Here is a 10,995-nt window from a genome sequence, read left to right as displayed (position 1 = left end):
ACCTTATTGATTAGACATATGTGAACACTAGTTCCTTTGGGTTCCCCTTTACACTTGGTCTTCAGTTTCCTTAGGACCCTCAAGACAGTTCTCCTGATTGGGGTCCCCTCCCCATGCATAGGGAAAGGCCCACAACAGTGAGGTGCTGGCTCAATCTGGTTTGCCTCACTCAGCAGCCCATATGCTGGAATTCACAACCTCAGTACTTTGTACAGTGCCTTCAACAGGGTGCCTGGCACCAGTAAATGCTCAAAAAATGTTAAATGTTAAATTGTGTGTTCATGAGCAGCTGTCTCTGAGGCAGTTATGAAAATGTGTCAATTCTCTATTTTTTTTTAGTCAAGTACCTCCCCATTCTCTCTTATTACCATTACCATATTTGAAGAACATCTCACAGTTTAAAATGTTCTTCACATAAATTTTGTTATTTTTCTATATGACAAGAGACAAATCTGGGTGGCTGCCAACCTCTTGCCTTTCTCCAGCCTTATGTGAGCATCTCTGCCCACATCTAAGTGGGTAGCTTTGATGTTGTACCTGCAAAGTTTCTGCACCTTTCCTCTGTGTGTGTGTGCGCGTGACTATACACGTGTTGTGTACATATTAAAGAGGAGCAGAATAGGCCACCCCAAAATGTGCCACTATGCTATGTGAATTATTTCGAGGTGAAGGCAATCAACACCCAGCAGACTCAGGAAAAGCTTTTTACCTCCCTCCCTTAACTGACTAAAAAAATGTAGATAGAGGCCTGAACATAAAGAAAGCTATTACACAGATAACCTTTTATCTGAAAGACTTATGCTTGACAGGGCAAACTTCTGACTCCCAAACATCGGTTCTTATCTTCCTCTGAATTGCCTTCCTCCCCTTTGAAGCCCCAGGCCACTGGTCCATTCCTTAGCTCAAGATCGCTTATAAGCCTTGCTGCCTTTGAATCTCATGGCTCCTGGGTTCCTGAAGTAATTAAACTTGTTTCTCTCCTGTTATTCTAACTTATATCAATTTAATTATTTTTCATTTTTTAAAATTTTTTATTTTTGAGAGACAGAGAGACAGCGTGAGCAGGGGAGAGTCAGAGAGAGAGGGAGAGACACAGAATCAGGCTCCAGGCTCTGAGCTAGCTGTCAGCACAGAGCCCGACACAGGGCTTGAATCCACGAACCATGAGATCATGACCTGAGCTGAAGCCGGACACTCAACCGACTGAGACACACAGTCGCCCCTCAATTTAATTATTAGACCAGCCAAAGAAGGGACAATTTTTATTGCCCCTACAAAATGGTGTGTGCTGAGGCAGGAAGCATTGTTTCTGTGTACCAGTGAGTTAGTTCATTTTTCCATGTCTTCTTGGCTGTTTCAGTAATGACTTTCCTCTTGGGGTGTGTGTGTGTTTTTATGTGCATCTACAAGTGTATGAATGTGCCAGTATAACTAATTCCTTGACTTTACTAGGTCACTATTGTAGCATCAAGATTTCTTTTGTAAGTCCTCCTGCCTCCCCAGAGATGGGACCTGTGGCCCAACCACCTCCTAAGCTATCTTGTGGCCCCTCTCCATCCACATGTCCCGACATGTGCCTGCAGCCCGGGATCTCACCCACTCCACTCAAACTCACACACTCACAACACACAGTTGGCAGCCTATGCAATCATAGGCCACCTCCTCTCTTTGCTTAATCTTCGGAATTTCCAGTTTACTCCGGCCCACCACTCCCAGTCGTGGGTGGAGTCAAAAAGGATCCGCCCAATTCCCGGGCGCACAAAATTTGCTCCGCTCGAACGCTGGTCCGCATTCGGCCTTCCGCCCAACTCAGCGCACCATGTGTCACTCTCGCAGCTCCCTCTCCACCATGACTGTTCTGCAGGCCCCGACCCCCGTCTCTTCCACCAGCCCCGGACCCCGGCGGGGCTCTGGTCCTGAGATTTTCACCTTCGACCCTCTCCCGGAGCCTGCGGTCGCCCCTGCCGCGCGGCCTAGCGCCTCCCGCGGGCATCGAAAGCGCAGCCGTAGGGTCCTCTACCCACGAGTGGTGAGTGTCGAGGAAGTGGGCAGCAGGTGGGGCGGGGCAGGGCAGAGGGAACAGCTGGACACCGAGATCTCAGCTAACCTGTTCCCTTCGTTGTCTTTCCTCAGGTCCGGCGCCAGCTGCCAGTAGAGGATCCGAACCCTGCCAAAAGGCTACTTTTTCTTTTGCTCACCATCATCTTCTGCCAGATCCTGATGGCTGAAGAGGGTCTGCCGCCACCCCTGGCTCCGGAGGACGCTCCCAGCGGCTCACCCCCCACGCCCACATCTGCGCCCCCAGTCCTCGAGCCCCTTAATCTGACCTCTGAGCCGTCGGACTACGCTCTGGACCTCAGCACATTTCTCCAGCAACACCCGGCCGCCTTCTAACCGGGACTCCCCACATTTCCCCCCCTCCTCAAAAGAATCCGAAAAACCAAAGAAACGCCAGGTGTACCTGGTGCACGAGAGCGTATCCCAAACTGGGATTTCCGAAGGCAGTTTAAACTCAAAATTGCAGCGGAGACTCCAGCCTGAGCCTGGGATTAGAGGAGCACCGACAGTCCGGGGCGAGGCCGGGTGGGGAAGAGAGTCATTAATTTATTTCTTGTCCTAATTAATATTTATATGTATTTATGTATGTCCCCCTAGGTGATGGAGGGGTGTATGTAATATTTATTTTAACTTATGCAGGGGTGTGAGATGTGCCCCCCTACTGAAAATCCAGATCTCTTGGTATTTGTTGAGCTTTGTGGGAAAGGTGGAAGCCGGGCTCCTAGAATTTAGGGAGATCCTTTTCCCTAGAAGGAATGAAGAGGATATGCGTCCGGGAGAGCGCCCGGGCTAAAAGGCAAGGATGGTGGCGGGTCTTAGGTTTAGGGGCTGGTATTCTGTCCTCCGGGATCACCTCCGCGGATCTATTGTGTGAGACTTTGGTGGACTTTGGGAATAAGGTCCTTGGCCGTGGATCTCCTCGAAGTTACCCCCAAGGGGTGGCTAGTGTCAAAGGTCCGTGGTTCTGTCGGGGGCGGCTGTGGGGTCGCCCGGTATGTTCTGTGAACACAAATAAACTCGATTTACGGTCAGCCGTTATCTGAATGTATCTTTGCAAGCGGCGATTCCCCACTCTTCCTACACCTTCGGGCGCCAAGGACCGGAGGGAGGGACTGGGGCCACGTCCCTAGCGGGTGCTCCCCCCGAGGTGAACGGATGCGACCGTTCTTTGCCCGGTGTGCGGTTTTCCCAGTTATTACCGCGGGGCAAGTCGGAGATGAAGCAATCTCCCCCGCCCCGGGTAGCCAGACCCACGGAGGTCACGGCCGGCGTCCGCGGGCTGAGCTCTCAGCTGGGGCGGCCGCTGGCGCAACAGCTAGGGTAGGCCCGGCTGCGCGCTAGCGGCGAACCGAAGCGCGGCTTGCCGGGAAAGGGGCGGGCCCAGGGCGCAGGGAGGAGGAAGAGGTTGGCTTGCCGCCGGGGGGCGGGGTCGCTTCTGCCGCAGCAATAGGGTGCGGCCTGGTGTGGGGCGCTGGAGCAGGCCCAGCTTCCCGGAAAGCCGTACGTCGGGACCGTTGCTCAGCTCCCAGGTCCGCTGCGCGCCACGACCCTTCCCGGGACTCCAGCCCCGCCGCTGCTTGCGTGAAAGAAGGTGGATGGGGAGGGGAGACGTAGTCGGGCTGCGGAGGAGCAAGGAGGGTGGTTCAACGTCTGGAGGCCGCTAGGCGCGGGAGAGCATTATCAGATGAGTGAGAAACTGTCCTCACTGATGGCAGGACAGGGACGGACCGGGGGCAGGGAGTGGTCATAAGCCGGCGTGGGAGGGAGCCGCTGGAGATCTGTAGGACTGCACAGGGAAAAGCCTTAGCGGACCAATGGGTGTGGAAGGGACTGGGCCTTGAAACCCGAGAGTATTCACTTCTGTGGACCCCGCCCGCAAAGTCTTTCTCTCCCTTTCCTCCAGCTCTAACCTGAGCCATGTTTTTCACCTGTGGCCCAAATGAGGCCATGGTGGTCTCCGGTAAGTATTGTTCTCTTCTCAGCCAGTGCTCCCCAGACTCTTACCATCCAGCCTCTGCTCTTTACCCTTCCTTCTCCCTACCAGCTCCCCAGCGCCAACCCTTCTGTCCATACCACCCGCCATGGCTGAAAGCCACCCACTTGTGATTCCCAGCCGCTACCCTTCCGAGGCCCAGACTGTCTCCCTTCCAGCTCCCAGATTTCCTCGTGGGGATTATCCCTCCAGCCCCAGTTTTTCAGTCTTCCATATTCTAGACCTACCCCCACCACCGCAGCTTACCACCCCCTCACCTTGCAGGTTTCTGCCGAAGCCCCCCAGTCATGGTAGCTGGAGGGCGTGTTTTTGTCCTCCCCTGCATCCAGCAGATCCAGAGGTATGTAGAAAGAGAACTAGGGAAGGGGAATCCCAGTTTTCTCTCTTTCCTTTTTTTCTCACTGTCCACTCCTTTTTCCCATAGGATCTCTCTCAACACACTGACCCTCAATGTCAAGAGTGAAAAGGTTTACACTCGCCATGGGGTCCCTATCTCAGTCACTGGCATTGCCCAGGTGAGGCTTTCAGAGCCTTTCCCCTGATGTCCATTACTTCATCGCCTTCTTTGTCCCCAGACATTAAGAATCTTCTGACCATGGCCTTCCCAACCTCTGGCTCCAGAGAAATTTCTCTGCTAAGTCTCACCTTCTCCAGGGATTCCCAAGGCACTTGACGCTTCCATTCTTTTCCTGCTTCCTACTTGGTTTCATGAGACCTTCACCACACTCGTTCTATCCTTACTCTGGCTACAGGTGAAAATCCAGGGGCAGAACAAGGAGATGTTGGCAGCTGCCTGCCAGATGTTCCTGGGGAAGACAGAGGCTGAGATTGCCCACATTGCACTGGAGACTCTGGAGGGCCACCAGAGGGCTATCATGGCCCACATGACTGTGGAGGTAGGCTTGAGGGCAGGGAAAGATCTGGAAGGCATGTCAGAGTGAATCAGGCCTAAGGACCAAACTAGTCTGTGGGAGATAGTAGCCAGAGGACTGAGAGCTTAAATTCCTCCTTCCTATGATTCTGTTACCCTAGGAAATCTATAAGGACAGACAGAAATTCTCAGAGCAAGTTTTCAAAGTGGCCTCCTCAGACCTGGTCAACATGGGCATCAGTGTGGTTAGCTACACCCTGAAGGATATTCATGATGATCAGGTATACCTAAGTGACTTACCTTCTCCAGTTCCCTGCTCCCATCTCTTAAACCTTCCCGAGGATTCTGATTTCTGCTTCTCTCCCACAGGATTATTTGCACTCCTTAGGGAAGGCTAGGACAGCTCAAGTCCAAAAAGATGCTCGAATTGGAGAAGCAGAAGCCAAAAGAGATGCTGGGATCCGGGTGAGATAGATCCCACTTGGGGGGTCACTTGGTCACCATGGAGTTGTTGGGTATGCAGCGGGAGAGGGAATGGAAGGGGCACAACTGAGTGAGGGCCAGTAGAGCTGGGTTGGCAGAGGAAATACATGAGGCCACGTACAGCGGAGCCTAGTGAGGAGCAGGCTCTCCCCCTGGGGCCTTCCTCTCCCTACTCTGACTTTTTCTCTGATCTCTGTGTGGACAGGAGGCCAAAGCCAAGCAGGAAAAGGTATCTGCTCAGTACCTGAGTGAGATTGAAATGGCCAAAGCACAGAGAGACTATGAGCTAAAGAAGGCCGCATATGACATCGAGGTCAACACCCGCCGAGCACAGGCTGATTTGGCCTATCAGCTTCAGGTCAGAGCTACCTCACTGGGCAGTTCTTCTCAAGCCCTCCATCTCAGGCATCCAAACTTTCTCAGATTCTAACTCTGATCCCTTTACTCTGGCTGTCCATTTCTGGCCCAACTCCTCCATAAGAGGAAGATTTGAAAAACCTAACCATTTCAGTTGAAAAGTAAAGTAAAGGCCAAAAAGGGATATGTTCAGTAGGACTGGTCATATGTTTGAGCAGACTGTCCCCCTGTGCAAGGGCACCTGGATGAAAGGGGGAAGCAGAGCTAGGATCCAGCCCATGCTCTGCTCACCATACTGTGCATTCTGCCACAGGTCAATGGTTCTTCATCCACCCAGGGAAAGGGGCACCTTTTTCTGATTTTCCATGGGCTCACAGCAGCCCTGGTAATCCAAGAAGGGCATGGGGCAGAAAAACATGGATATGAGCTTTGAATCCTGTGAAGTGAAATATGGGCAGCCCTTGATAATTGCAAGGAGATGTGATCAGTCCTTGTTGTTTGCAGAGTCTGTATTTAGAATTTGCCTACTCAAAAATTTATTGGTAATCCCAGAAACTGTACTTGTACTTCTGTGGTCATTTGCACACATACACAGAGCAATGAAAAATTTGAGTTGCCTAATGTGCAATGAAGGTTGAACAAGATGTTCTGCCTTCCTGTTTCAGCTCTCATAAAGAGTGTTGTTTTCACAGTATATTTACTGCCACATTTTTTGCATTTTTGTACTCTTTTTTGGTGATTTTGCTGTTTAAAATGGGCCCCAAGCCTACTGCTAAAGTGCTGTGTTCCTAAGTGCAAGGAGGCTGTGAAATGCTTATAGAGAAAATACGTGTGTTAGATAAGCTTCTTTCAGACATGTGTTATAGTGCTTTGGCTATGAGTTTGTTGTTAATGAGTTAATGTATATTACATAGGGTATCTTTAAACAGAAACACATGTAAAATGAGGACATACACTAATCTGTTGATGAAAATGTTGTGACCAGGGGCTCACAGGAACCTAACCATATATTTTTCCTAACAACAAAATAAGTATTTGCTAAATCAGTATTCATGGCTACTCTATAAAACAGATTTACCACAAATAATGAGAATCAACTGTACTTTGAGACCTTTACCCAAAGGATAGCAATATTATGAAATTTGGTTTTGCCAAGAGTGGGTGCAGGCTGAAAGCCTAATGAAGTGCAAAACACTTTTAGTTTATGATGTTAAATTCCTGGTGGTTTAACAGGTAATTGAGTATAGCATAGTCCTTTGCTTCTCAGCACATCTGCCTACCGGCAGCATCAGCATCACTGTGGAACTTGTTACATACAAAATATCCAGCTCCAGTCCTACTGACTGAATCAGAGTCTGCATTTCTTTTTAAGTAGGCTGCACCACCCAGTGTGGGACTTGAATGCACGACCCTGAGATCAAGAGTTGCATGCTCTACCAACTGAGCCAGCCAGGTGCCCTCAAAGCCTGCAAGTTAACAAAATCCCTAGGGGATTCATGTACACACTGGAGTTTGAGAAGCATTAACATTGTGGAAACCATTAGCTTGAGTGGTCCTTAACCTTCTAAATATGGCTTTACTTGTCTGCAGATCAAAGGATTGGGCTGGTTTCAGCTCTGTTCCAGCTTTTATCAGTGCTTTATTTTGTGCCAGGCTTTATGCTAGGTGCTCATGAAATAAGGATTCATTCAACAAATATGTATTAAGTGGCTACTATGTGCCAGACATTGTTTTGGAAGTGAGGATATAAGTATGAATGAGGCAGAAAAGGTTCCTGCCCTCATGGAACTTAAATTGTAACACAGGAAACAGCTAATAAGCAAGTACATAATTTTAATGGGTTCTAATTACATTGTTTAAGTGCTATGAAAGATATACATAGTGATGCAAAAAACAGTTGAGAGGTACTATATTAGGTTGGGCCGATCCAAGAAAGCTTCAGTGAGGAAGTGATTTATGAGATGAAACCTGAAGATGAGAAGGAGCCAGCAATGTAAAGAGTCATGGACCAAGAGCATTCTAGGCCAGTGCTGTTCAAATAGAACTTTCTATGATGATGGAAGTGCTGTAAATCTGTGCTGTGATGTTGAGTGCTTGAAATGGGACTTGTGAAACTATGGCTAGTGAAATGTGAGGAACAGAATTTTAAATTTTATTTAATTTTAATAAATTCAAATATAAATAGCCACATGTGGCTAGACAGAGGACTGTCTTGTGCAAAACCTCTGAGGTAGGAAAGCTTGGTATATCCCAGGAACAGAAAGCAAGGTTCTGATCTGATGTGGCTGGTATGCAGTGAGATGGCAAGGCAAGTATGGTCAGATCACATAGGGTTCAGGTAGTAATGATGGAGTCTTAGAATTCAAAGCCCAGAGGAATGCTACTGGAGATCTTTTTTTAAATAATATTTATTTTGAGAAAGCGCACACACAAGAGCAGGGGAGGAACAGTGAGAGAGAGAATCCCAAGTAGGCTCCACACTCCTGATGTGGAGCCCAGTGCAGGGCTCGACCCCATGAAGCTTGAGATCACGACCTGATCAGAAACCAAGAGTCAGATGCTCATCTGACTGAGACATCCAGGTGCCCCATACTGTTGGAGAACTTTAAGCAGGGTGGTGCCATGGTCTAATTTACGTTTTCACCAGGATCAATCTGGCTGCTGTGTGGAGAACTGTCAGAAGACAAGAGAGGAAGCAGGAATTTAAGTTGGAAGCTTTTTCAAATATGATCATTGAATAAATGTAGTTAATTGCACTCCCTTTCAAACCTCACTAAAACCACATAGAGTGATTTTTTGAAAAGAAGGAGAAGACAAAAACAGAATAGAATCAGAAGGAACAGAAAGCATAATATCATTTTGGAACCCAGAAAGCCATCGTAATTGACTAAGCCAATCTGAGACAGCTGGGCCCAGAGCTGCAGGGAGAAAACAATGTAATCCGCTAAGGCTCAGGAGATAGCAGCAGCAGGTGCCTCTGGAGTTGTGATGAGACTGTTGAAATGAGGAGAAACAGGTAAAAAGTGACTTCTCAGAGCTCCTCCCTGGCTCCCTGTGTCTAGATCATGGGACTTTGTCTGCTCTAGTAGACATCGGGAGGTTTATTATCTGACAAGAGTAAACCAGAGGATATGATGTGGGCCAGCTAGGCATAGGTGAAGGCCTGGTACTTTATCAATGACAGGCACAATGTGACCATTGAATACTAAATGTTGACAGCCTTCCCTAACTCCCTTACCCCATTTGCCCCCAGGCCCTCCATCTTCCAAAGAAGACATCAGAAGACAGTGCTGGGGAACATGACTAATCCAAAGGGAAAGGCTTAAAAATTCTGAATCAGAGGTTCCTCAGTAGGTGACCTGCCCAGATCACCCTAGAGTAAAGCTCAAAGTCAACAAGCTTTATCCACATGCCCACAGTTTTCTTTCACTGTTTTAAACCTCCTTTACTGTGAGCAGACAGCCAAGGATTACCTGATATATGAGAGAATACTGCAACATGGAAGACTGAGACCAAAACCACAAACAGCAAAGCAATTTGAAGGATATGTGTGTGTTTATATATATATATACTATATATATTCATATATTATATATTACATTTATATATTACATATATAATATATAGTGTGTGTATATATATATATATATATATATATATAATGAATATATAACATATATATATACAGGGAGAGAAAAGCTTAAAAAATTTCAAGTATCCCCAGTGAAATAAGAGAAGAACTCACACCCAGAAAATGAGGACATAGAACAGAATGCCGGAGCCTAGTTTCAGCAGATCCAGGGCTCCCTGAAGGATGGATGGTATCGGAGGCGAAAGTGAAAAGAGAGCCACGAGTTTCTTTCTGATCACCAGGCAGGCATCTCTGCACTGACCCCAGAGTCAGCTTTATTTATTGAAAAAATGTATGGGGTACAAAACAGAAGTGGCAATTGCCTTAGACAATAATATCTGATAACAAATACTTTGGTACATAAAAATTTCCCAGAACATAGATTGGTGGAAGACTCATGCATAATCTTTACCAATAGAGAGTGAAGTAGGTGACAAGATGTTTATTATATGGGGAAAGAAGGAATCTTTAGCATTCAAATACAAGGTGATGTTTTTAGCATAGCAAAGGCAAAAGTTAGTTCTTTTGTGAGCAGGGGTCAATGGCTTGTTTTCGAGATGAAGAAAAACAGGTTTTCTCAGGAAATGTAACATTTGCTCCTATAATCACAAAAGAAGAAACTCCTATAACAAGTTTTTTCACAATGTACAATTCACATATTTTTAGCAAAAGAAGGCAAGTCACTCCTGATATCAGTCAGGCGCCTTGGGGGTTGGTGCTTAAGCAGAAATTGAGTGGGGGTTGAGTTGGGGAAAGATGCTGGTCACCATCTGAGCCATCTGACGTTGGGAGGCCTTGCAAACCTGTCTTACTTCAGAAATGGCTCCCAGCAACAGGAAAAGAAAAAAAAAAAGAGCTCTTGGGGTGCCTGGGTGGCTCACTCAGTTAAATGTCTGACTCTTAATTTTGGCTCAGGTCATGATCTCACAGTTCCTGAGATTGAGCCCTGCATCAGGTTCTGTGTTAACAATGTGGAGCCTGCTTGGATTTCTCGGTCGCCCCTCCCCCACTTATGTTCTCTCAAATATAATATAAATAAACATATAAATAAAAGAGTTCTTAGGGATGCTTTGGGTGGTTCAGTTGCTTGAGTGTCTGACTTCAGCTCAGGTCAAGATCTCATGGTTTGTGGGTTTGAGCCCTGCATCAGGCTCTATGCTGTAGCTCTGAATCTGGAGCCTGCTTTGGATTCTGTGTCTCCTTCTCTATCTGCCCTTACCCTACTTATACACTCGCTTGCTCTCCCTCTCTCTCTCAAAAATAAGTAAACAAAAAAATTAAATAAATAAAAGCTTCTAGAAATTAATAAGATGACAGAAATGAGGGAGAAAACCACGTTGAAAGTAATTCTAATGGATTTATTAATCAAATTCTAATGAATTCTAATTTTAATAAATTTAATCCTAATCTGTAGATTTATTAATCTAATAAATCAACAGAACAAAGAAACCGGGAAGAAAATCACCAATGGAAAACATTTTTAAATGTTTATTCTGAAAGGTATGACTTTCTAGATTGAAACCCTCCACCAAGTATGTAATACAATTAATGAACAACAACTACACTGTGAAATTTCAGAACATGGAGAGCAAAGAAAGTATC

The 10,995-nt window shown here is 46.9% G+C and overlaps 2 protein-coding genes across 6 annotated transcripts in view; both read left to right on the top strand.

Moving 5' to 3' along the window:
• Window positions 1-1,773: 1,773 nt before the first annotated feature.
• Window positions 1,774-3,094, top strand: IER3 (immediate early response 3). The gene is made up of 2 exons (XM_029944313.1): window positions 1,774-2,029; window positions 2,134-3,094. Exons 1-2 carry the CDS (start codon window positions 1,820-1,822, stop codon window positions 2,392-2,394), a joined length of 471 nt encoding a protein of 156 aa, XP_029800173.1. The 5' UTR covers window positions 1,774-1,819; the 3' UTR covers window positions 2,395-3,094.
• A 390-nt stretch (window positions 3,095-3,484) lies between these two features.
• The window catches only part of FLOT1 (flotillin 1), a 12,272-nt gene continuing 4,761 nt past the window's right edge, over window positions 3,485-10,995 (top strand). The window contains exons 1-8 of one of the 5 annotated variants that reach the window (XM_029944092.1): window positions 3,485-3,649; window positions 3,962-4,018; window positions 4,316-4,391; window positions 4,476-4,566; window positions 4,804-4,947; window positions 5,084-5,203; window positions 5,292-5,387; window positions 5,611-5,763. In XM_029944092.1, the coding sequence (XP_029799952.1) occupies window positions 3,976-4,018; window positions 4,316-4,391; window positions 4,476-4,566; window positions 4,804-4,947; window positions 5,084-5,203; window positions 5,292-5,387; window positions 5,611-5,763 (723 nt within the window). In that variant the 5' untranslated portion in view covers window positions 3,485-3,649; window positions 3,962-3,975. Of the gene's footprint in view, window positions 3,650-3,757; window positions 4,019-4,315; window positions 4,392-4,475; window positions 4,567-4,803; window positions 4,948-5,083; window positions 5,204-5,291; window positions 5,388-5,610; window positions 5,764-10,995 lie in introns of those variants that run through there. The other 4 variants (XM_029944094.1, XM_029944093.1, XM_029944095.1 and 1 more) reach the window with 4 other exon arrangements.

This window comes from Suricata suricatta, chromosome 7, assembly GCF_006229205.1.
Source record: "Suricata suricatta isolate VVHF042 chromosome 7, meerkat_22Aug2017_6uvM2_HiC, whole genome shotgun sequence".
Classification (NCBI taxonomy): Eukaryota; Metazoa; Chordata; class Mammalia; order Carnivora; family Herpestidae; genus Suricata; species Suricata suricatta.
This window is presented reverse-complemented; position numbering and strand designations above follow the sequence as displayed.

What these genes read in the sequence shown, in the direction of transcription:
- IER3 (XM_029944313.1), top strand. Translation starts at nt 1,820, where the DNA reads ATGTGTCACTCTCGCAGCTCCCTCTCCACCATGACTGTTCTGCAGGCC. An exon ending in GGGTCCTCTACCCACGAGTG is followed by an intron (nt 2,030 to 2,133) that starts GTGAGTGTCGAG and finishes GTCTTTCCTCAG; the next exon opens with GTCCGGCGCCAGCTGCCAGT.